The sequence below is a fragment of the Engraulis encrasicolus genome, chromosome 12, assembly GCF_034702125.1.
Source record: "Engraulis encrasicolus isolate BLACKSEA-1 chromosome 12, IST_EnEncr_1.0, whole genome shotgun sequence".
Lineage (NCBI taxonomy): Eukaryota > Metazoa > Chordata > Actinopteri > Clupeiformes > Engraulidae > Engraulis > Engraulis encrasicolus.
In genome coordinates, this window is record NC_085868.1 from 9,410,060 (window position 1) to 9,436,646 (window position 26,587).

Sequence of the window (26,587 nt, forward strand, 5' to 3'; positions counted from 1 at the left end):
CTACATTCCAATTGGCAGCGGCTGTCGCCAAACTGTATCATAGCTAACTAGACTGCTTTCTCGTGGAAAGTTGTTTGTTGGGGGGTAGCAGCGCAGTCTTGATGATTTCTTGGGTGTCCTTCTGTGTGGTGTTGAACAACTGGACGGCCCTGGGGACAAAGGACATCCGAAGCCTGTCTGTCTGGGATGGCACGGAATCTGTAGCTGAAAACGCTTTTCTGGTTGTCAGAGACTGGGTGCAGGGGGTGATTGTCATTGTCCATTATAGAATCGAGTCTGCTCCGTGTCCTCTTCTCAGCAGTGGTAGTAAGAGCCTCCAGTTCTGTGCCAACAACAGACCCAGCTTTCCTCACCATGTGATGTGATGGTAAGCACATACGACTCTACTGTACAGATGCAAGGTGTACAGGGGCAAACCAACATACCTTCTAGGACCCTCGACCAGTGCAAACACATGTCTTCATTTGATGGTCAGCCCAGTCCTGAGCTCTTTCTGAAACTGGCTCTCCTCCGAAGTTCACAGGGTTGGGGAAACCCAGAGAAATACATAAAATACCACAAGTCTCAAGTACAGGTCCATAGCAGGCCAAGTATATCCCAATGCCTGTGAACACCTTGGTGGACCATACAAGCCTCAAAGGCTGGCCAAACAGGACCCAGCATGCGGGCAGGTGCATCCAGCGCCCTCACCTGTTCCCCAAGTCCCTCTCTCTGAAACAATAATCTGATCCATGACCTTATAGGCCTTAAGACCCAGAAGTTAGTCGACACCCCTCGTGAGGTGTGGACGTGTTAATGTGTTGTCTATTTCCAAAGCTACCTAACACTTATACCTGGTGTGCCAATTACATTGTCATAAAGTCATACCTTTCAAACTGCTGCAGTTCTTCCTGAAATTTAAAAAAAAGATGGATTTTACAAGGAATGGATGCTCTCATAGGCCTATATCTTATATACATTTGAACAGAACAACTTCTGATCACAATGTAACTGCATATTTGTAGGCTATTGTATGAATTTAGCATCACCAATAACCCATAACATGACACCAAGTTAGTAAATTATATAATCATGTTTTATATAATTATGTTTTATTAGTAGTGTGTGTGTGTGTGTGTGTGTGTGTGTGTGTGTGTGTGTGTGTGTGTGTGTGTGTGTGTGTGTGTGTGTGTGTGTGTGTGTGTGTGTGCGTGTGTGTGTGTGCAGTCATAAAGCAATAAAACAAAATTTTATTAAACAGAAAAAAATAGCAACACAAAATCCTGTGGAATTATATTTCATACTCTAGATGTCCCGCTATGTAATAACGTTCAAAAGATAAACCAAGAAGTTTATCGAAACAAAAGAATGAGTCATGATGAACTCAAACTGGAAATGTCTGACAATCGCGACTTTTGTTTTGATTTTTGTGTGTGCAATGATTCCATATCCGGTTTGGACGTTCTACTTCCTCTACATTCACGATGCTTTTCTTTTGTCGCCCACTGAACAGTGCTGCTGCGAAGCCCTGAGAGGAGGAAAAGAAAGATGTCAGAGGGCTACTTAGAGGCGGGAAACGAGATGCCGACCAAAAAGCAAAAATTAAGTAGCGACGAGAATAGCAACCCTGACCTTTCAGGCGACGAAAATGTAAGTGAAGTGTGACACCAACATACATTATATTTAGCATACTGGGTGGGCAGTAGAGCATGTGAGTTGTACCAATTCCAAAAGTTGTGAGCAAGATGTGCGTTGTCTCTCGTCTCTACCACGTATTGCCATTTGTGTGTTCTGCTTCAGAATCGATCGCTGTTGTCCTATAATCTTTATTATCGAGTGTCAGTAGTGATATGTGGACTTGGGTTTAAGATTTAAGAGCGCATGCCTATGTCCCATACGCTTTATTATGATGTACATTTTCCAAACATACAATAGCCTACATCGGCTAAGACGCAGGATGGCCTGGTGGTGATGGACTTTCAGACATTCTGGACTTTTCAGACTGCCAGCAATGGCAAGCTATTTTGACATTTGAAATCTTAACGGGATATTGCAGATTTATTCAGATTTGCAGTTTTCCCTTAAAGTTGTCATCACACATAAACTAGTGCATGGTGCAGTTCAGCACTGCAGTAATTGACAGTATTTGGCACACCCCCTCTCACAACTCCATGCATCCCTAAAACCATTCAAGTACTGCAGGAAACATAATTCAAAACAGTAAAGGTTTTTGAGGCAGAGACCCACTCTGATGCATAATAACAATAGCAGGAATGCTTACAGATTAGAATAATGCGGTTCTCAACTAATGGGAATATTGTTTACCTTATTTGTTGTTTGTTTTGGTTTGCTGTAGTTATTCAATTTATGTAATCATTTATTTTGTTTAGCTATACTACTTGTTCAGCAATGTAATGTGCCTGTGCAAAAATCTTTTCCCGGTCTATTTAACCCACCATCAATTAAAAATATAATACAGAGGTGGAACAAGTTGAGCAAGTCACTAGTAATGCCTGATTCGCACGAGATGAGTAAGTTATTACATGCAGACTTTGAATGCTAAGTTAGACTGCAAACTTTTGACTCCCAACATTTTCAGCAACTTGGAGATTTCTTGATGGTTCTTGCATATAATAAACGAAGCATCAATGTCCTGTTTTCTTGTTGACAAAAACTCTGCAGTCCTCCATTTTATTATCTTTATAGCAGCTACATGTGTCTTCCTGGTGTTTTAGTCATAAATGGTTTAACCAACACAATTTAATCTATAAATGACCTGTCTGTGTTTTTCAGGATGATGCTGTCAGTGTTGAGAGTGGACTCATTGAGCGTCCAGACACACCCACAAACACAGCTAATGCTCCTGGCAGGAAGAGCTGGGGCAAGGGCAAGTGGAAATCCAAAAAGTGCAAATACTCCTTCAAGTGTGTCAACAGCCTGAGGGTAAGTGTGTCTTTTACTCTTCAAAATGATGACCCCCAATGCCTTGCTATAAAAAACTTAATTAATTGACGTTGGTGATATTCATGAAGAAACTCATTCGTGAATTGTGCTCTTGTGTCCATGTGAATGAACGGGTTGTGCCCAAGTGTAGTCAAGTACAAAGTGCAATGTTTTTACAGACCCCCCCCTTTCTTTTCTTTTTTCTTTTTTCTTTTAAACAGGAGGACCATGGTCAACCTCTGTTTGGGGTCCAATTCAACTGGCACAGTAAAGAGGGTGACCCTCTCGTGTTTGCTACTGTTGGTAGCAATAGAGTAAGTGGCATTTTTACCTCTGCTGTAAAATACTGTTTGAAAACATAAATGTGAAATAGTCAATATGGCATGCTTATACAATCTAGCTCCTGCCTATTTAAGCAAGCTCCTATTTAAGCCCTATTTACCTATGTTTGAGATGCTGGTTCTGTGGACATTTTTAAGGCCAGGCTGAAAATATTCAGGTTCTCAGGATAGTTCAGCTATTCACCTGTAATATATTACTGATTAGCTTGTAGTATAGACTTTATTATTTAGTTCACTGTTTCATCCTTTCATTGTAGTTTTTATTTCCATTTAGAAATTGTATACGTTTTTGATGTAACTTGGATTTTCTGTTTATGTAATTTAGGTGTACTTTTATCTCATCTTTTTATCCGTATTGTATGTACTAATCAGGAATTTGTAAAGTGTGCTGAGACCAATGCTATGGTGATCCACACTATAATAAATTGAAATTGGATTTAATTATCTACAGGTGACCCTCTACGAATGCCATTCTCAAGGAGAGATCCGCCTTCTGCAGTCATATGTGGATGCAGATGTATCTTTTTCGAATGTACTGTACAAGTAGTGACATAAAGTGTTTTGTACAATTCACATTGCAGAATTTGTTTTGGATATTTGAGAGATGTGACTTTTTGAAGTTCTCTTGTACAGGCCCTCTGAGTCAATGAATAGAAAAAAAGAAAAAAGACATTAAAAAGTGATCCAAATAGAGAAACCAAATAGAGAGAACAAATCTATGAGTTTGGTCACATCTTTAATTGCATGGAAGAAACTATTAAATTATCTTCCCTTTTTTTAGTTGAAATACTGGACATCTTTGTCAGCAAAACTTGCTATACTTTGGTCAGACCAGTAACATCAGTTTATTACTTAGTGCATATATTCATGAAAAGATGAACCGTCCCTTGACAAACTTGTGAAAGGCAGATGAGAACTTCTACACGTGTGCCTGGACGTTTGACAACAGCACCAGTCACCCTCTGCTGGCGGTGGCCGGATCGCGAGGCATCATCAGAGTTATTAACCACATCACCATGCAGTGCATCAAGGTAGGGAACAGCATCGGTAATGATTTTTGTAACCGTTCTAGTAGTGTTGCGCGGGTCACCCAATGACCCGCAGGTGGGGGAGTTTGGAAACAGTTTTTCTAAATAGTGCAGTTGTGGGTGCATAGCGGGTGCTGGAGGTGCGGGTACCACATGCGGCCCGCACTCTCACTCAGTGTGGCCCGTAGATAAACTGATGATATTTTTTCATTTGTTTCGTTTTCTCATTGAACTGCTATTTATGGTGACTTTTTGATTTTGTGCCACAGTAACAACAAATGGGAGCACTTTCTTTTAAACCACGTTTTGTCTTTGTTGCTCATCAGATATCATGTTAAAATGCAATATTTTAATATACATTTGGGTATAGGTTTTTTTGTCTGCATTAACTGATTACATTGTAAATCTGGAAACTCTGTTGATTACAGCACTACGTTGGTCATGGTAATGCCATCAACGAGCTGAAGTTTCATCCGAGAGACCCCAATCTTCTACTGTCCGTTAGCAAAGGTATGTACTGTCAACTGAAGGTGGCTGGTTGAGGTTGATCTTTGGCTAGGGACCTTGCTGTCATCCAGAAAGAAGTATCTTGTAACAAGTTTTGTGAATATTGGTCAGACCTTTTTTTTTCAAATTCAACACAATCTAAAATGGTGGTATGTAATATCAATAAATAAATGAATACATATGAAAATCTTATATTCAAATAGATCATGCTCTTCGGCTGTGGAACATCCAGACAGACACGCTGGTGGCCATCTTTGGTGGAGTGGAAGGCCACAGGGACGAGGTGCTGAGTGCCGTAAGTCCACACTGCAATAAGTGAAATCTTAAGCTACGTACATTCACTACATGTCACTACTAGTTACTGGCTTTGCTGGAACACAGAAGCATGCTATTGACTTCTCTTGCTGAGTAAGTAACTAGTAGCGATTTTTGTGTATGCATCTTACACATAGCAAGCTTGTTTTATTAGTTTCAAATTAAAAATCTAGTCAGTCTTAATTTAAGAAAAAAAACAGTTGTGCAAGATATCCTCCAGGGATGCAGGGTGATCATGCACAGTCTGTGTCCACAATTACGTTACTCAGTACAAAATGCATCACTTTGCCATCTGCAGGACTTTGATCTGCTGGGCGAGAAGATCATGTCGTGTGGAATGGACCATTCTCTGAAGCTGTGGAGAATCAACTCCGAAAGGATGCAGAAAGCCATTAAAGGCTCTTATGAATACAACCCAAGCAAGACCAACAGGTACGCATGCAACTACAGTTCTCAGGTCCATTAAAGTCAAGAAACATTATATAAAATTCTGAATGCAATTTCTTTATTGAAAAGGAAGGATTTAGATTTGGTGGAATGGCTGTGTCCAGAAGAGTCCCCTAATTTTTTTATGTGTATCATGATGAGCATGCATCTCAACAAACTTATTTTCAAGTAAAAACACCCAATCTTAATTGAACACTAAGTCATTTGCCAATAAAACAAGATTTTATTGATCAGATAATGGGTCAGTTGGTCTAACATGGCTGGCCATGTGGAACAGTGGTATCAAAAGTAAAAGTAGAAGTGAAAAACCCTGCCACAGATTACATCCATCACTGGTGACTGGCTGTGTTAGACCAAGTGACTCATTGTCAGATCATGAAAATCTCAGTTTTATTGGGGAAAGCCTAAAATATATGAACAGATTTGGCTGAAGTACTTAGTTTTCTTTGGCTAGAGGGGTCAAATAGGCTACTTATTTCCCCAATGAAAAAATAGTACTTTAAAGTTATTTTCTGTATTTTCTTTTTGATATTATGTCTCTGTTAGAATGCAAACCAACAATATCAGTAAGGGATCAAATGCTCATTACTGCCTCATTGTATTCATGTTGATATTGAATTGTAATAGTTAACTGTATCACATGACCTGTGACCTCAATGTCAGCAGAGGTCACATCCCACTTACCTCCACATCTTAAAATAACAGTCATGGTAAGGTATGTACCGTACACACTATGGTAGAAATGTCATGCTTTCATCACAAAGTGCACAAAATCTTCATGAATGGGAGCTTAAAAACTGCAGCGTTAGTTTGAATTAACTGGAAAACTGCATTGCATACTGATTGAGTGTGTGTATATCATTCTTTGTTTTCCAATCCAGACCTTTTGTGTCACAGAAGATCCACTTTCCAGACTTCTCAACGCGTGACATCCACAGGAACTATGTAGATTGTGTTCGATGGTTAGGGGACTTGATCCTCTCTAAGGTAAGATATTTTGTGCTCAGTTTCTTTTTAAGCTTTTCAGTTTTCAAAGAAATTCAATTATTCAATATGTGAGTCAAGGTAGGTGAGGGAATACTTTTGATAATTAAGTATTGTATTACCAAAGGTATTTGCTAATCTGCCATGACTCACATGTGAACTAAACGGTCATCCCATTTCTAACCCATAGGGTTCAATATGACATCGGTCCACCTTTGCTACTATTACAATTTCAACTACCGGTAGTCTGCGAAGGCCAATCCTCATCCTTGAGTGGTGTGTTTATAGGAAATTGGTGCATTGGTGAGGTCACAGACTCATTCTGGTCAAGAAGGCCTGGCTCTCAGTCTCCGCTTTAATTTATTAAAAAGGTGTTCTTCTGAGTTCACGTTAGGACTCTGCAGGCCAGTCAAGTTCATCAATACTAGACTCTGTCATCCATGTCTTTATGGTCCTGTACTGGTGCAAGTCATGTTGGATGAAAATATTGCTTGCTCCAAACTGTAGCCACAAGGTTGCGAGCATTGAATTGCCCAAAATGTTTTGATGTCCTGAAGCATTCAAAGTTCCAAGCAAGCAAGGGGCCAAGCCCAACTCCTGGAAAACAAGGCCACACCATAATTCCTCCTCCAACAAATTCCACATTCGGCCAAACCTCCAAACCCAGACTAATCCGTCAGATTTCCAGATGAAAAGGTGTGATTTCATCACACCAGAGAACAGGTCTCCACTGCTCTACAGTCCAGTGGTGCTTTACACTACTTTATCTGCACTTAGTCTGATGTATAAAGGTCACAAAGTTTGGAGTTCTGTGGCAATAGCCTGTGCACAAAGTCGACCACCTCTTTGCACTATGTGCCTCAACATCCACTGACCCCTCTCTGTCATTTTACGTGGCCTACCACTTCTTGTCTGACTTGCTGTCCTCAAACTCTTTCATTTTCTTATAATAAAGCCAACAGTTGAATGTGGAATACTGAGGAGCGATGAAATTTCGTGACTGGAGTTGTTGCACAGGTAGCATTCTATGACCGTTCCACAATGGAGTTCACAGAGCTCCTGAAAGTGGCCCATTCTTTCACAAATGTTTGTAAAACTAGTCAGCATGTCTAGGTGCTTTATTTTTAGGGATGCAGAGATATCACTTTTTTGAAAGCTACTACGAATATGAGTACAATCGTTGCAGTATTATTTGCCGATACCAAGTATTGCTGATACAGATACTGCATATTTAGGCTATTCAGAAATTGCAACATTTTTTGTATATACTGTATGGGGCACTTAAGTCATGCCTTCTACTTCCTGACCATGGGGCATTAAATTGCAAAAAATTGAATGGAAGTGAACGAGGGGAGTTGTGGTGGATTTGTGGTGCATACATGGATTTTAAAAGTTTGGATTGACGCCATAAAACCACTCATTTCAAGCCACTATACATGCATGTATCAGTCTGACTTGCCAGGCTATTGAATAACCTGAAATGAATTGAAAATGCTACCCTACGGTTCATTGATAAAGTCACTTATTTCTGCACTTGATTTTCAGTCGTGTGAGAATGCCATCGTCTGCTGGAAACCTGGCAAGATGGAAGATGACATCGACCACATCAAACCCAACGAATCCAACGTCACTATCCTCGGGCGCTTTGATTACGGCCAGTGTGACATCTGGTACATGCGTTTCTCAATGGATTTCTGGCAAAAGGTATAAAGCTTTTATTGGATGCTTTGACATGATTGTTCAGTTGCAAATGAAACCTTGCATTGCATCTGAAATTCTTGCATGACTTGGTAAGAGTAAACACTTTTTTCCAGCTTGCAAACTAAATTAGTAGTTGTTTTATTAAAGGCATGAAAGGAGCAAAAGCAGCTTTCACCAAGAAACACGTTGCGGAATACTGTGACAAACTTCTTTTCTTTTTTCTTTGTGCTCTATGAAGATGCTTGCTCTGGGAAACCAAGTGGGCAAACTTTACGTCTGGGACCTGGAGGTCGAGGACCCTCACAAAGCAAAGTAAGACTTCCCAACCAATACATGCACGTGTTACATTATATTGTATTGTAATATATGCATGCATGTATTGTAACATAATACACGTTACACTATTACATACAGTGCATCCAGAAAGTATTCACTGCGCTTCACTTTTTCCGCATTTTATTACGTTACAGCCTTGAATTCAATTAATCTCTGTCCTCAAAATGTAACATAAATACCCCATTATGACCATGTGAAAAAAAGCGTTCTTGAGAGTTTTTGAAAATGTATTAAATTTTCAAAAAAACAAAGAAATCATTTTTACATAAGTATTCACAGCCTTTGCTTAATATGTTGTAGAACCACCTTTGGCAGCAACTACATTCATTTTGTCATTTCGAAATTAAAAGGGAGGTCATCGGTGTGTGTTTCAACCTTTCTTTACATTGAAATTTTACATTTTGAGTCTACACCTGGCTAAAAGAGATGGGTGTGAGTTTTAAATGAAATCCTATGGAGAGTATCATAATCTGCATCTGTAGTCACAGTGCATGTTGACATGCATGCTTCTTTAGGTGTAATTCAGATTTCCATTGTTGACGGCATTCATACATCCCCAAACGATGTCAGTCCCACAACCATGGTCGACTACCCAGATGATGCACTTTTTCTGTAAAACTCACTCGTTTACCAACACACATCCTTGGCGCCATTTAAAGAAAATGTGTTTATCTTGCTCTCAAGAGAGATGAACAGACCAAGGATATGGATCACTGGAACCATGTCGTGTGGTCTTATGAGATCAAGATATACAAATTTGCTTTAGATGGTGTTAAGCATGTGTGGTGGTAAACAAGTGAATTGTACAAAAAAGTGCATCATCTGGCTAGTCTAGCATGGTAGTGGGACTGACATGGTTTGGGGATGTATGAATGACGTCAACATTGGAAATCTGAATTACACCTAAAGAAGCATGCATGTCAATATGCACTGTGACTACAGAAGCAGATCATGATACTCTCCATAGGACTTCATTCAAAACTTACACCGATCTTTTTTAGCCAGGTGCAGACCAAAATGTAAAATTTCAATGTAAAGAAAGGTTGAAACTAGGGCTGGGCAACGTTAACGTGTTAACGGTGCGTTAACTATTGAGGTCAATATCGGCCAACAATTTTGTTAACGCTATAACGCAGCAGGTTTTTTTTTTCCTTTCATGACCGTCGTTCGTGGCTTTTATTGCTTCTGTTGCTGCTTCCAATGACTGCTGACAGAGAAGAAGAATGTCTAAAAGTAGGCAAAACAAAACAGGCATAGCCTACAGAAGGATGTCAACTTCTGAATGGACATTTTCGGTACACAGTTCTACAGTCCTCCTTGCGCAACTCTCGAGCAGCATGTGGCTTGCCTTTACAGCTCGCAAGGTTAGTCTATTGTACGGTCAGCATGAAAGGGTAGTCTACTGTTATGCTGGCCGTCTATCAGCTGTCAATAACAGGGTCTCCGCGGATCCTTAAAAAGTCTTATAAAGTCTTACTTTTAATATTTGTTTTTTAAGGTCTTATAAAGCATTATATTTCGCCATTTTTTGGAAGTGTGGTATTATATTTACGTGGGAGGTCTTATATTTCATCTGGGTAGCTTGAGTGTAAGAGAAAGGTCTATTTTATGACGCTATAAACCTTATTTAACTGGCAAACGTCCCTTATCAAGATGCGGAAAAGTAGATGAAATTGATCTTTGTTTGTGGCGCAGCGCAGCCCGCTGGCCACACAGTGGGGGGCAGCCGCAGACCTGTGGGCGCAGCGTCTAGCCTACTTGCATGTTCTAGTAGAAACAGTCGAAAAAGTGGTCGAAAAAATATGAACGTGAATCGAGATGGGTAGATAGATGCACGTTCAGTGTAATGTGGCTTGAGGACAAGAAATAAAACGGTTAGCTGCTATCCAAAGCAACGTCGGAATATGAAGCTTGATGTTAACTGTGTCAGGAGGACGCATAGCCTAATCAGTCGTTGAGTGTAAGTTTTAAATTATGTCTATCTTAAGCATGTTAGCCATGCCCTCGCGTTTGGGTAGAAGCGTTTGCTAAATGTAAAGGGTTCATTTCATAAAGTCCATTATGACCGTATTCGAAAATAATTGTTCCTTCATACAATAGCCTACACTTTCAAAATCGCCTCTAGATACGTGACAGGCTATTGTGCCTATATGCCTCTGTCAAATGCAAAATGATTTCGTTAACATGATGGCAGCATGAGGAAGTGAGCGCGAGGCAATACGAAATCGGATGAGTAACAGAATATGTACGACGCCAATGATCTGGCGAGGTGCGTAATGTCCAAATCGGTAACCAGATGGGCAACGGTAAACGCGCTAAATGCTTGTTATGGACATGCTGGAAATCGCTTCCAAGTTGTGCGCTGTTTCTTGCGCCCATCTAGAGAACAACAAACTACAGACAGGCTAAGCTCAAAGTAGAACGCTTGCTTCTGCTACCCGTCTCTGATAAAGCGAGCTGGAGAGGAACGGCACTCAGAGTAATCATACATTTAACCCTTTTGACACCAGGTGTCCTCTCTCCTTATAACAAAGTGCATTCAACTATTTATCCATCAGAAATTATGAATTGTTGAGCCATGTTTAATGTGTACATTTAAAGGCATTTGATGAACATTCATCTGATTTTTCCATAGGCCGTCAAAACATGCGTAGGACCCTCAATTAAATGCCAGTTGTCAGTTAACTGACCATATGCATGCATGGTGTCTGTAGGCCTACAGATCAGTGTTTACCCTAGGCTACACTATAAAAGCACAGTAGTCATATAATATTGTTTATTATATATAATTATGTACTAGGCCTACATTTCATTATAGCAATGCAAACTAATAACATTAGCAATATTGCAATGCCTCACCCCGAGCTGTGGTCTTATATTTTATCATCAGAGGTCTTATATTTGTCTTAAAAAGTCTTATATTTGGTGATCCAAAATGTGCAGAAACCCTAAATAACACCACGCAGACTTAGTGTGCATAACTGATAACTAAAGCCCTGATCAAAAAGCGGACAGAGATATTACATTCCTCACGCAACGTTTTGGTATCTACATGGCGCCGCGCGTGCATCGACAACTTCGTCAGCATTTAAGATAGTGTTAGTCATGTCAACGTTATTGTTTTGAAAGTTGTAAATGCTGTCAATGCCAACAGACAGTCAATTAGGGCGGAATTCTCCCGTCTCCACTTACGTCGGTTTTACGCACGCACCTTTTACGCGCTATGATCCTGCGCGTATTTTCCCCTCTGAAATATTACCACACCCCTCGTGCTTAACTCTGAAAAACAGCGCGTAGCCCAACATGGGCGTGATATATGCTAAATGGGGGGATGAGTCTTCCCCGACTTCATCAGTTGTGGTTTCAAAGAAACCACGGAGCATGGATTTTCAGATCAACCATGTGAAAACCTCGGCAGTCCATTGAGATCCAAAACTGAACTTTAACTTTGAATTTAGAACCACGTGCCAAAAGTCCTCGTGCAAAAGCATATCAAAATCTAACCTCAGCTCATTTTCACAAGCACAAGGCAAGGCGAGTAGTCGAGGTGAGATAACGAGATGGAAACGCAATGTGTACCTTTGGCGGGAACTCAGCTGAGCGTTTTGGTGCGCAACAGGTTGATTGAAATAATAAACATGATGAAACGTTTGGTTAAAAATGGAGTTTGGTGTGTTGCCTAGTCAAGTCCGGAAATCAAAACCTGATTTAAAATGCTGATAATTCCCACAGTTAAAACAACACATTGTATTTGCTTACTTTTAAAAGTGCTTCTCCGCTTCTCTGTACAGCAACGTGACATTAATATCATTAGAAATATGTAGATCTCAGCTGTCCGTCAGCACATTACACTTAGGCTACATGCATGCTGAAGAATGAACAAGGAAATCGATCGTAATGAAAAAACGGAGACTTTATTATTCTGTCGCAGACATGGGAATTAATTGGACATGGGCATGCAATGCCAAGCCAGGACTTAAACGCGCAGCTGATGGGGTGTAAAAGAGACCAGAAGCGAAAAGCCAAAGACATGATCTGATATGTAGGCCTACATTTTTACGTTTAGCTGTAATGACATTCAGGAAATATTTTCTGCCTTACAAAAACAGATAGAACAACCTGTAGCCTACCTCAGTATGTGGCGGTTTTGTATGTCGGGCATCAGTTCAGAAAGTTTAATAGGTTACATGCACATATGCACGAGTTCCAATAAATCACAAAAGTGGAGGAGTTGCAATAAAAAACCTTTACTTAACGTCGTGGCTACAACATTATCACCCCGAAAATGGTGAAGGTTGTTTTGAAAAGGCATACTTTGGGTGGCTGTTAGGATGACTGGAATAGCGGTCTAGTCTGACGTGCCTTGTCAATTTAGCCTACTTGTGCATGGTGCAACGAGGTGTTTTTGGTTTTGGTTACCGTCCATGGAGACAACATGATGATCCTCATACTGATTAATTAATTAGCTGCTTTTGTTTGTAAGTTCACCGATATGAGAACATGCTCTGGGCAGCTGGTCATATTTTGTCACAATTAATGTAGGATGTTTATGAATTTCGATTTGAACTCACGCTGACGGTTAGGAACATCAACAAAGCATAGGGCCTACCGTGTAACATGTTCGAAATGCGAGCCAAGCGAGCATCAAATGCAATATTACATTTTACCTCATAGTGGCGCTTGACCTTACTACAGCCCTTTGATGCGCGTAAAGGCAAACGCGCTTAAGTGCACGGGAGAATACGCTTAGGATTCATTTACATGCGAAACTCCCTGATTTTGGCCTGGCCCCACCCAAAGTGCGCAACTGGTAAAATCGCGCGTAAACCCTGCTTAATCACAGACTTGAGTAACCGCGGAGGCGCTGTTAAGCGCTTTTTTTGACTTAAGCGGGTGGGAGAATTCCGCCCCTAGTTTCTAGTCGCTGAAACGCCTTAGATAATAGCGACAGAGAGAAGGCGGGACATATCTCACAGTTTTTTTAAGTGACAATTTTTTTCTTCTTGTAGGCCCATGTAGACCATCCTAATTTGAATTTCTAATATACTGTATCAGTTTCAGTAGCCTACAATCTTCAATAGCCCAAGTGTAATATTGTATGCAATCATTTGTTTCATTTGTAGGCCTACATTGGATAGGCATATAGCCTACTGTATAATTTAGACTGATAGGTTGGCAAATAGCCTACATTTCCATTGTGGAATATTATATTAGGCCTCCATAGGTTATCTACACAGTGCATACACAAATTATTATTAATTATATTATTTTATTAATTTATAAAATATTTTTATTTCATTTAATATTTATTTAATTTATTATTTATTATTATTTTTTGGGGGTTTCATGCGCTATGCGATTAATCACGATTAATCACAGAAAGTCATTGAGTTAATGTGATTAAAGATTTTTATGTTTGCCCACCCCTTGTTCAAACACACACCGATGGCCTCACTTTTAATCCCTTTTCATTTCGAAATGAAAAAATGAATGTAGTTGCTGCCAAAGGTGGTTCTACAAAGTACTAAGCAAAGGCTGTGAATACTTAGGTAAATATGTTTTCTTTGTTTTTTTTTATTTTAATACATTTTCAAAAACTCTCTAACTCTTTTTTTCACATGGTCATAATGAGGTATTTATGTTTCATTTTGAGGACAGAGATTAATTGAATACAATTTGGAATAAGGCTGTAACGTAATAAAATGTGGAAAAAGTGAAGCGCTGACATTTACAGACTGACATCAAAGTGCAGGACAGGACAGGACAGGACAGGACAGGATAGACATCATTTTGCAGCAAACCTCTTCAGTTGTGTTTGAAACATGGCCCAATCTGCTATTTAAGATTGTTGTTTTCCCCCTTCCCTCTTTAGGTGTACAACTCTGACCTTGCCCAAGTGCACCTCAGCTATTCGGCAAACAAGCTTCAGCCGGGACAGCAGCATCCTCATCGCAGTTTGTGACGACGCTTCAATTTGGCGATGGGACAGACAGCGATAATCCTCCAAATGTTTCTCATCTTGTCATCATTCCCCTGTATTCAGACATGCAAACCCCACTTGCCTGCATTCTCATGCATTTATGTCATGAACCGTAGTTACAAAAAATGTTTTTATTCTATTTGGAAATGTACTTTATTCAATAAATCCATCATGTTTTCAGTATTTCCTACTTTAAGATCTCTTTTAATTAGGGGTGCTACTGCATGAAAATGCATTAATAATCATTTTTGGGGTTCTCTATTATCACTGTGTTGTTGTTAAATGGGTTTTGAGTGTGTGCAGAAAGCAGCGACTGAAGGAGTTTGAAAAAAGGTAGAAGTATTTATTATTTTTTAAAAGTTAAGACAAAGGCTGCTTGAAATCCCATGTTTAAAGGCTCAATATGCGATTATATGTCATATGACATCAAACATGTTTGATATCTACAATTTCTAGTCGACAACTGTTTTAAAAGGCAAATTTCTATTTAAGAGCATCACATACCATGAAGGTATTACATAAGCGGAGGTATTGTCAAGTTCTTTGAGTGTTTCGTTTTTCCACCAGGGCAGAAGAATTCGGCCTGTACTGGCTAGCATTCTGCTTATTGGATATGGATTTGGCTGCTGATATAATAATAATCTAGAGGCGCAAACAAATCCAACAAAAATACTCAAATGAGTTATTTTTAGAACTAGTTTTGATTTTAATATTGATATCTCAAGGTGAAAATCATACAACGAAAAAAGTGTGTATTCAGGCATTTTTTTTCTCCACTCGTCTCGGTTGTACTGCAGCTAGTCTGCGATCAGTGCTTAATTTGTCAAGAGGGAGGTTCTGGAGGATCTGTGATGTATTTCCATGAGGTTCCATCCAAGGTTCCGGAGCTCTCGTCTGAGGTTCCGGAGCTAGCTCCCCCTTGCTGCCCCTCAAATTAAGCACTGTCTGCGATCCCGTGCAACTTCACGAGTGAGCCTTCTCAAATATTAGGTTTCTCTGCTGTAGTCTAATGCTCCACCACCACCAGGACTATATTAAGCCAATGTGGTGTCCCCAGGCACAATACCTCACCCCCTTTATAAACAATATTATTTGTATCTTGGTGTGCCCCCTCACTGGTCGAAAATGCTTGGTGCCTTTGGGCAATGTGCTGCTTGCCCTAATGAATAATCCGGCCCTGGCCACCACCTCTATGCTGCTTCCTCAATTTACGGTAGGCCTAAGTTCTGTGGAAAAGCTTTTCTAAGTTGATCATTTTTTCTATTTTTTTCTATTTTTTCGAAAGATCCCAGGAATTGCAAAGCATAGGCCTATAGTGAAAAATAGACAATCAATGAAATGAAAACAAACGAGGGCTACATTACAATAAATCAATATCTATTACTTTGTTGCTCTTTTTAATGTTTACATATTTGATGGATTTCGCCTACAGTAGCCTACAAATACCAATCATAGTTTATGTTATGAATACAAGAATTGTTCTGAAATTAGACATCTGTCCTGATTTCTCAATGAGAAGGATTAACAAGTTTCTGTTAGCTGGGAGCAATGTGGAGATAATGCTCGATTAGTTGGATTCTGATATTTCTATTGTTTCAGTGAGTTTAAACCAAAAACGGGGGAAATTGGTCGACCTGTGCGGAGGAATCTATGAAACACACGCGCCTAGGCATTCGAAGCTTTTATTTTGAATACAAAAATGTGTCAGGAAGTGCTGTAAAACACCGGAAGATTCGCTTAATGTTTATTTTTTATTTTATGCAGTACCTGCCCGAATGCCAATATGGGGACAGAACAACCTCTTACACACAATTTAAACTCATGTAATACAAATAGTAAGTAGAATGTAATTCCTATGTATCATTTTCCTTTCTTGTGCATGCGTTAGTAGTAGGCCTACGCAAATTAAAACCACAGCCACCTCCACTCATTGCTGTTGTGACAATATAGATCTGCAACACTACTCATTTCAAAATGTGCCTTCTCTATACGTGGTCGACGTTATTGAAATGTCGACAGGGGGATCTTTTTTAAAAAAGAAAAAGAAAAATAGATATCTGGATTCTGACAAGCTTGACAATGTACAGTTCTCTCCATGGGAACCTAGTGTTGATAGTTGTTGATGCTCATTTCAGTTTGACAGGGTTCATCATCATGGATGGTGTATACACTATTTGATGGTTTACTTTAGGCCTATATGATTATAGGCAATCATCTAGATATAAATGCTATTCGTTTCATGCGTGATTGAAATGCCCTTAATGCTTGCGGCGACCAGATTTCAGTGCGAGATGGTGTGTGAAGGGATGCGATGTGCACTGGAAGGGCAATAATAAATGGATTTCTCATGTTTATTAACATTCCGCTGCGCTCAGACAAGAATTCCAAAATGCTGTGCGGCTAATTAGAAAATAATATATTTTATTTGTCATGTCAGCATTTTTTGTTTATTGAATCAATAAAATATTGTAAAAGGTTAGAAAAGGCCACACACATCCACAGTGCTTCACAAATGTCACCCACCCAAGTAGGCCTATCACAGCCATATTCATACACATTTATGCTGTTGTATGTAACTATGCTTCAAAGCATAAGTTCAGTAATGGCCGCTTGGTATATGTTCTCCAATCTGTTTGTCCTGCTCTCCATGGACCTATATCTACTGCCAAAAGGTATTCTCAAATAAGTTGGCTACTCTCAACTGATACACGACACAACAGGAAATTAGGCTACTCTCCTCTTTTGAATCACTCTTCTCTTGCATTTTCCTCACCAACGGCAGGTCTTTCATTAACAAAATGGACAAACTGCACCTTCATTACATTACATTACACTTAGGTGATGCTTTTATCCAAAGTGACTTAGTTATGAACAGGGTAGTGGTTACATTTCCTTTGCCTGATTATCATTGACTTTCAGATATCGTACCGAGATGTTGGTCTGACCTAGAATTTATCGAATAATGTTTCCCAAATGGCCTCCCTCGGTTTGCCTCTGGTCAAAGCCAGAAAAGGCTGTGTCTAGGTTTAAACCAAACATTTTCTTAGTCCCAATGAAACGTCTCCGCTGAAACTGTGTCACTGCATTGAACACGCCCTTACCCAGGGCTGTTGGAGCTGCTCAAAATGTAAGCTTATTGCTTCCCGACAAAGTGGGTGGAGTTCCCGATTTCTCAGAAGCTCAGAAACAAAATTTGTATCGCTCCTGGCCTGACTAGTGCAACGCTGAAGGTGATGTGTCACAGGGCATAGCCTGGCTAACAGTCCCTGGAGCAATGTGGGCTTAGGTGCCTTGCTCAAGGGCACTTCAGCCATGGATGGCGGTGTAGGGAGAGGTAAGGGTGGGATTCAAACCAGCAACCCTCTGATCTTACGTGTACATATTTTCTGGCAGTAATATGCGTTTGTCTTCCCTTTTAGGCTTGGTGGTCGACCTGTCAGGACAAGGCAGAAGTAAATTGGATCCAAATGTACTTTCCTGTATGGACGCTCATACGCTCATCTTAGACAATAACAATATAATAAAGCTGGAAAATCTAGATGAAGGCACAGAAATTAAGCAGGTACAAGTACATGCTTGTGGTAATTGTGTACATAAAATGAAACGTGTGTGGTGTAAAAACGTGAATTCCCAGCGTTCAATGTGTGAACATACAAATATGTAGCCAAAATAATTGTTTAATTTTTATATAAACATGTTTATGATTGATTATCAGCCAGTAGTTCTCCTGATGATCAAAAAGGAAAACTTTGTCCATCACTAATTGACAAACATTGACATTAAAAACAATCTCTTTACTTTCAAGCTGTCAGTGGCAAGTAATCGACTGGTGCGGATGATGGGAGTGTCAAAGCTGAAAGAGCTACGATGGCTGAACCTTCCCAACAACAGCATTGGCTACATCGAAGGACTAAAGGACTTGGTGCACCTGGAATGGCTAAACCTGGCTGGTAATAACTTGAAGGTAAATCAAAGTGGATTTTATGATGCATATTGGGGATGCACCTAGTCAATCAAGGCAATCTTAATTGAACTCCGAAAGGATACAGTATTGACAATTAATGATCCAGGGGAAAATAATGTAATTTTTGCCCCTTTTTGTTTAAACTCAGTTAAAAAAGAAGAAATACAAATTCAACGTATTGGACATTATCTCCACAATGAATTTGTGTCATGATAACTGAAACTTGTTAATTATGGTCATTCTCACTGAGAAATCAAGGGAGATGTCTGATTTCAGGAGGGTGACTAATAATATTGTCCTTAATTGTATATTTTACCTTAGCGAATTCATACCTTGTTGTTGCTTTGGTGTGTGTTCTTTAGGTGATGGATGAGCTGAACTACTGTGTTGCACTGCAGTATCTGGACCTGTCAGATAACAACATATCTGCCATTGGCGATATCACTAAACTTTCTAATCTAAAGGTAAGCATTGTATGATGATGTATCTGAGCATGTTTTTTTTTTTTACAGTGTGGCCCAAGTTCTCAAGGTTTCAATGTAACTTTTACCTTGAGAAGTACATGTAAACCAATATGATCCTATTTATTTTGTCTCCTAGGCATTACATCTCCATGGAAACACAATCACATCTCTGCGAACTGTTCCAGTGTACTTTCCACAAACCTTAACGATAGTGACTTTGGCTGAAAATGAGATCAGAGACCTCAATGAGGTATGTACATTTACGAAACATTTATGAACTGTAGAATTATGGGCTAGGAAAACTTTTGGGTCTGTTGATGTATACTTTTGTCATTCAAATTGTCTCATTGTTTATTTATATAGCACATGTATTATATTAATAATATTGCCCCATCTCCTCATCATAAAACCGTCTTTACTTTGGGTCCACAGTTGGACTAAAATAGCATAAAATTCAGGAGTCAGAAAGCCTTGTTGATGTGTGTTCACGACATTGTTTTGAATAGAACATCACTTACTGTAGTACATCTGTTCCTTTTCTTGCTGCCTCATCAGGTCTCATACCTAGCTTCTCTCTGCAACCTGGAACACCTGTCAATCATGGGTAACCCGTGTGTAATGACCCCGTCGAGCGCACCAGGCTGTGACTGCAGGCCGTATGTGCTGAGCTGGTGCCAAACTGTGAAGGTGCTGGATGGATGTGCGGTGTCCAAAGAGGAACAGTAAGTCTCAAATGTTTTAATATTATCATTTGTTTCTATTGATAGCCTCAAAATAAAATGTCCTGAGTCTCCCGAAGGTCACTGTTGATAACGTTGGGTTGTGCAACACATTGTTTTACTTGTGGAAATTGTATGAGGTACATCCCCTTACAAACAAAAACAAAAATGTTGTACAGCCTGGTTTATCCCTAAATGCAATCATTTGGACAAAGAATATGGTTCATATCAGTCGTCTCTGTTTTAGGTAGGACAAAAAAGAAAACTACTGCATAATGTAATATTTTTGGACATGAAAAGATTGCAGTAGCCTGCTGTGGCTTTCATCAGGGGGAGCATAACAATCTATGCATGGCATGCAGCAACTCAAACCTGATTTATTTTGTAAAGCATTGAGTTGCATACTTTGTATGAAATGCACTACAAAAATAAACTTGCCTCCCTTCCCTCTCAGCCCGAGTAGCTAGCCAACAGTCTCAATAAATGTCACAGAACAACATCTTGGCTGAGCTCTATTAATTTATTCCTTGTTTGTTTTCTGACACAGACTGCAGGCAGAATGGATGCGTAGTCAAGGTAAAAGCCGTAGCTTTCACCCAGGACAGCATGAGGCCCTGATGAAGTACCTGACCTCGGTCTGCCCTCTGGATGACAATTCAGTATTTCAGCTTACAGACAATGCCAATGTAGGCAGAGTTCTACACAAGCCAAGGTACTGTGTTTTGTCATCCTCTACTTGAAGTAGTATTCAAGTTCCTATCATATAAAGGCAAAATGCAGTAACTATGCTAGCATTGACACTTAGAAAAAGGCTTTTGAAGTGTTGGTATTAGGTTGGATATTGCAAATTCGACATAGCATTATCTCTTAAACGGAACACATTGGACCATAAGGCTCTGTTACAAGATAAAGGAGGTGTTACTAAGATCATTTTCATTCAGCACACCTCTGCAGAAACTCACCATGTTTTTTACTATTGCATATTTCAAGTCATTTCTTATTCACCAATTTCTGCATTTGTTTCTCCCCTTCTCCCAAACAAAGGAGTGCAGGTGTGTGTAGCCCTGCCGAATCCCTCCCTGCTGGTACAGGACAGCAAATTATAAACAATTTATCTGAGAGGAGTTCAGTATATCAGGCTACGGATCTCCACAAAGAAGGTAAATGGATTAGAAAATCTTTTTGTTCCAATAACACTTTTTATCCTTTTTACAACTTGAATTCAAAGTACCCTATTGCAAGTGTAATAGGGGTAACGGTTTCCTTCAAAACCTGTCTCTGTTAACCTTTTAAAGAATCCATAGCAAATAGAAAACACAGAACAAAGGAGAAAGAGAACTGCACTGCAGGGCAATACTTTTCTGGTAGCTTCACCTCTAATTATTCTCATTCTTTGACAAATACTTTGTAAAGACATGTCTTGTGAACACTGATGGCTTTGCAACAGTGCGTTTGATAGTTCTGTGACTGCGAGACCAGTGTCTTTGCAATTTCTAGACAGCCACATCCCTCTGGAAGACTTCAAAATTGTTAATAGACTTTTCAGAGCTTGTCAGATTTCCTTTGTGGCCCATTTTCCTAGAGGTAAACTCAGTTTCCTAATAATTAAACACACCTGATGTAGCGTGTTGGGCTCATTCGATCACACCCTCTCTTTTCATACAAATGTGCATGACCTGGAATGCTGAAATCCAATAGGTTTTCATGTTTGTACAAAGGTCGATGTTGAGAAAATATGCATAGAATGGACTATATAGTCAGAAAACTTGTTAACAATTCTGCACAACCTGTAGACTTACTTTTACTATATCAAATGCAATTTCTATGGAGAACAAGCAATGGACAACAAGCTCGACAGGTGTAGTGAAAACCAAGGGCCTTGATCTGGTACCTGACTTGTATATGGATGGATGCAATGATGTACTGTACATGTGTATTTGTGTTTTTGAGCAATGGAATGAATATCTACAGCTCGAGGCCACTTTATTAGAATAGCATGAAAAAGTTGATTTATTTCCATAATTCCATCAAAAATGTTAAACTGTTATGGATTATAGATTCATGGTCCAGTTTTTTAACTATTCCAATCGTTCAATTGTTTATTTTTGCATATTTTGGGCTTCCAGCTAAAAAAAAAACATGAATTGGGGAATTCGCATCATTAGAATATTGTGATAAAATCACAATTTTCTTCAGCAAAATTCAGGTCACATCAAATCAGTTGAAATTTGGTACTATCTACATATCATGCAACGTTCAATACTTGTTTGATACTCTATCTGTCTTAATAAATACCATGATGTGTTTAACATTGCAGTCAATGGCAGAAACAGTACATGGGAGTTATGGAAGCCCATATATCCTTGATGCTTTGCTGTCAGCTGTTCTTGTTTGTTGAACTGGTGACCCACCCTTCACTCTTCAATATACCCTGTAGATGTCCATGCCACGTTTTGGTGTTTACTCACCAGTTTAATTTTAACTTACCAGAAATAAAACCCCATTCATTTTCAATGGGGTTTCATTTCTAGTGATTTGGAATTAAACTGGTGAATTAGCGCCAAAACGTGGCATGAAAATCTACAGGGTATATTGAAGAGTGAAGTGTGGGTCATCAGGTCAACAAACAAGAACAGCTGACAGCAAAGCATCAAAGATATCTGGGCTTCCATAACTCCAATGTACTGTTTCTGCCATTGACTTCAATGTTAAATGCATCATGGCAGTTATTAAGACAGAGAGAGTCCTAACCCAGTATTGAACATTGCATGTTATGTAGAAAGTGCCAAATTTCAACTGATTTGATGTGACCTGAATTTTGCTGAAGAAAATTGCGATTTTATTACAATATTCTAATGTTGCGATTGCGAATTCACCAATTCATGGGTTTTTTGAGCTGGAAGGCCAAAATATGTAAAAACAAACAATTGAAAGATTGGAATAGTTAAAAAACGGGGCCATGAATCTATAATACATGACAGTTTAACATTATTGATGGAATTATGGAAATAAATCAACTTTTTCACACTATTCTAATAAAGTGGCCTGGAGCTGTATTTATGTTTTCATACTGTGAGACCAAAGACAAATTTCATGCTTGCATGACAATAAAGTCTATTATTCTGCTTGTACTTTTGTCTGCAGAAAACATGTTGCAGGAGCGCTTCTCTCCCAGTCTTTCATTAGTCCTCAACAAAGATTCTTCTTACTTGGCGTCGGACGACGTGCAGACAGATGAGGAGAAGCTCCATGGCACTCAACTCTCTTCGGAGTCCTTCTTCCTCCCAGTGGCGTCCTACTCCACATGCCCCTCCATGCACACCGACGAGCACGATGACAAAACAGACCATCACACTCGTCATCCATTCCAGCCTGTGAAAAGTAGCAGCAAGACATCCGGAGGGGGAAAATGTGGAAATACGTTCTACCCCATTGTACCTTTGCCCATATTGTCTCACACACAAAGTTACCCATCTCCGATGTTTGGACAAAAGCGATCAGAAGTGGAGGGAAGCTTGTGTCCGTCGTGGAACACTAACACAAAAACTACGAGTGAAAATGAATGTTGGTCGGGAAACGAAAAATCGGCCGCCATTGCAGAGAGGGATGGAGTGGCGGAGTGCTCTGTGGTATCGGCTGCAGTGAAAATCCAAGCGTGGTGGCGGGGCCACATGACGCGGCTTCACAACGCTGAGGCCAAAGAGATGCAAGCAGAGGTCCGTTTGCATCGCATGCAGGAGCACATCATCTACTTGACTTCAGAGTTGCAGAGGTAAAGACTCACACAAGCACACAAACACACACACATGCATGGCGACATGTTAGACAATAAAGATTATTTGAATTTGAAAGATTTGGCAGGCTGGTAGGACGTCATGATAACCTTTCACTATGAATGGTTAATAAATGGTTTATTTGAACAAAGCTAATCATTAGCTAACCGTTCGTAAATCATTAGTAGTAATAATAATGGTTGCTAAATACAGTATGTTGGATAGTTAGAAAAGTGTTGCAATTTACATTTTCATAACCTGACGTGTATTTATAAAATATTTTTAAGGCTATAACCATAACTAAATGTCACTTAATGACAATTGTCATAAATATTTATGACACGGACATAATGTTTGACACGTCCATGACTGTGTTACGACACTGTTATGGCACTGACATGTCATATCTATAACACATTAAGTAAACATTATACATGACTGTTTTCTGCGCAAGGGTACGTAAAGAACAACAGCAAGAGAGGCTGCAGAGGATGGTTCAGGAGGAGGCTGTCAAGAGTCTGTGGAGTCAGGTGAGTGCAATGTAGCATTCCCTACTAACACAGAAAGTGTTAGGATGCCTTAGAAGAACCAAACCAAGAGAAAACATTTACAGAACGTTTCCTTTGGATATTCAGAAAGCCAACAGAAATTCACTGTGGTTGCACCTTGCACTTGCTATGCAAATTGAGGCTGATAAAAAGAGCATTTAGTCATTAGCAAGTGCAAGGTGCGACTACAGTGAATTTCTGTTGCTAAGCGCGAAAAAAAATTCAACTGTGCCCTGATCAAAACCATTCCTAACCGCTTCTGCAGCTTTACTTGGCAAAACAAGCAAGGGAAGTGGTGAAATTGTTCCCTGACCAAAATGCACCCCTAACCATAACCTTTCCCAGGGCGTTAACAGAGTTTACATGCAAAATTGTAGTGCACACACGCTATATAGGGTTAAAATCGGCGTGTTATCCAAATGAAGTGGCATGATGCTATGTTGAAATGTGTTTTTTTGTATTTTTGAAAAGATTTTTGTATCAAAAATGTTTTTTGTGTAAAATGTTTAAATAAAAAAACACTTAAAATTAAATGCATTTATGATAAACATAATATTGTACCTTTTTAAAATTGAATTCATTCATTCATCCTTCATTAAATGTAATTCTTCCTTTCCAGCTCCAGTCCCTGATCGCATGGCAGAATACAGTCACAGAAAAGATGAAGGATTCTACTGTGTCCAGTTCCTGGCCCTGTCCTCCTGTTGCTGGTTCTGAAAATCATTGAAAGACTGTTTTTTTGTGTGCCAAAGGCGGCGGAGCCATGCTCTTATGGCAACCACCAGGACAATACCAATCCATGAGAGCAGCGTTTGGCCATGCACAGTTGCTAAGGGATGACATGCCCATTTTTATGGTATTTTTATGGACTGTGGATGGTTTACAAGGGAGTTAATCAGACTCAACCTCAGTAGCCTGTGTTAAGGCTATAAAAAGCTGTATGCATCAACCAGCAAGAATAAACCTCCACAGTCTATGACTTACCACCAGAACATTACCAGTGATGAAGCAACTCTGTGACTTTGTGTTCTGTTTTCCACTTATGCAGAAGATTTGAAATACAGCATGGGGAATGTAGAAAGGCAGCACGGCAATTCTGAGCAAAACGGAGAGGACCTGTTTGTTGGATATTTTAATTTCAATTAAAACGGTCCCTTTCAGAGAGTATTAGATACTTGTTCATTAGCCATTGCATTATATTTGCCATTTTTGTTTGGTGCTGCCTTTTTTTGTAAAGTAATGATTGCGTTATGGACATGTGAATGTTATGAACTGTTTATTTATACTCAATGTAAAATATTTTTTCTCAAAGTGTGTCCATTTTATTAAGGAATATTGTATTATAATTATCTGTATACTATTAGGCGTTTACCCAGAACACTTACCGTACTCAAGTAGTCACCATACCTCATAGTAATTAGTATACTATATTACATTTGTCAAACTTTTACATTACATTGCATTTGGCAGACGCTTTCTAACCACAGCGACTTACAATCGAGGTCATAATCATACCCTACAGCACTTGCAGATCAAAAGTGCACAGGAAATATGCAGTGGTGCATTTCTTGAAACCATAGTTTCTAAAGTTAGCTACTTTGTTGGTTGCCATGCAATTTCCCTCTGTCAACTACCCAAGTTGCTAACTGCTAACAACTACGCTTTTGAGAAATGCACCCCAAAACAATTAGTGCAGATGCCAAGTAGGGTTAGGTTTTTTTCCTGTCAAAGTACATTAGCACTTAAGTAGAGTGCACACACACATGCCATAAACTTCAACTGCTCTACATCATCAATCATGATCCAAGCATGTCTGTTTCAATATATCTGAATCCTCATGACCCCTCCTTGCTGTAGTATTTTAGTGGCTAAAACTTTTTTTTGGACTTTTATCATTTCAATATCTTGCTTGTTAGATTGAATGACTTCTTGCCAAAATCAGTCATGTAAAATACACAAGCCAAACGTTTTTACCAAACCTTCTCATTCAATGTGTTCCCTTTATTTTCATGACTACAATACACTATACATTCTCACTGAATAAATGACAATGCTGAATAGAATGTGTATGGTATGGCATTATGTGTACTTTGTACTTAAAATCTCTGCACAATACAGTGTTGGGTTAGTTTTTTTGTTTTTTGCTTAGAATTAGGGTTCCTTGTAGGTTATGGGGTAAATTCCACCTACCATTTGGTTTTCTGGCAATACGGTCTGCTAGGAAGGTCATAGGGTAGTGATTACTACCCTCACATTCAGCTGGACGAGACCTTACCAATCATGTATGAACCGCAATTACACATCAATTGAGAACAGAGCTTTATAGCTTTTATACCTTTTAGACACACACACTCCAAAATGCCACATGACATTAAAAAAATTAAATAAATAAAAAAAAACCTTCAAGATGCCCCAATAAGAATTTGGGCAGTAACAGTAATATAACCCTTTCCCCCCATTCTACATGACCCCAGGATGCTCTATACATATCAGTTCTATGTAGTAGTAAACTGGCAAGGGCTCTAGAGCTATTCTGCAGTTGGTCATCATAGCTTGTT

The 26,587-nt window shown here is 39.4% G+C and overlaps 2 protein-coding genes across 2 annotated transcripts; both read left to right on the top strand.

Moving 5' to 3' along the window:
- Window positions 1–1,441: 1,441 nt before the first annotated feature.
- eed (embryonic ectoderm development) lies at window positions 1,442–14,744 on the top strand. Its single transcript, XM_063211599.1, has 12 exons — window positions 1,442–1,629; window positions 2,773–2,922; window positions 3,144–3,236; window positions 3,715–3,780; window positions 4,169–4,294; window positions 4,720–4,801; window positions 5,002–5,093; window positions 5,412–5,545; window positions 6,442–6,547; window positions 8,090–8,248; window positions 8,484–8,557; window positions 14,454–14,744. The coding sequence occupies exons 1-12, from the start codon at window positions 1,528–1,530 to the stop codon at window positions 14,578–14,580; spliced, it is 1,311 nt and encodes a 436-aa protein (XP_063067669.1). The 5' UTR covers window positions 1,442–1,527; the 3' UTR covers window positions 14,581–14,744.
- Window positions 14,745–16,292: 1,548 nt separating this feature from the next.
- Window positions 16,293–26,092, top strand: cep97 (centrosomal protein 97). The gene is made up of 11 exons (XM_063212529.1): window positions 16,293–16,396; window positions 17,981–18,123; window positions 18,367–18,525; window positions 18,888–18,989; window positions 19,126–19,239; window positions 19,545–19,711; window positions 20,256–20,420; window positions 20,753–20,868; window positions 22,853–23,480; window positions 23,936–24,011; window positions 24,649–26,092. The coding sequence occupies exons 1-11, from the start codon at window positions 16,345–16,347 to the stop codon at window positions 24,754–24,756; spliced, it is 1,830 nt and encodes a 609-aa protein (XP_063068599.1). The 5' UTR covers window positions 16,293–16,344; the 3' UTR covers window positions 24,757–26,092.
- Window positions 26,093–26,587: the final 495 nt, after the last annotated feature.

Excerpts from the sequence above, each read along its gene's own strand:
- eed (XM_063211599.1), top strand. The coding sequence starts at position 1,528 with ATGTCAGAGGGCTACTTAGAGGCGGGAAACGAGATGCCGACCAAAAAG. Across the intron at positions 2,923-3,143 it reads AGTGTGTCAACAGCCTGAGG|GAGGACCATGGTCAACCTCT; the intron begins GTAAGTGTGTCT and ends TCTTTTAAACAG. Across the intron at positions 6,548-8,089 it reads GGGACTTGATCCTCTCTAAG|TCGTGTGAGAATGCCATCGT; the intron begins GTAAGATATTTT and ends CTTGATTTTCAG.
- cep97 (XM_063212529.1), top strand. The coding sequence starts at position 16,345 with ATGGGGACAGAACAACCTCTTACACACAATTTAAACTCATGTAATACA. Across the intron at positions 18,526-18,887 it reads TGGCTGGTAATAACTTGAAG|GTGATGGATGAGCTGAACTA; the intron begins GTAAATCAAAGT and ends TGTGTTCTTTAG. Across the intron at positions 23,481-23,935 it reads TTGACTTCAGAGTTGCAGAG|GGTACGTAAAGAACAACAGC; the intron begins GTAAAGACTCAC and ends TTTCTGCGCAAG.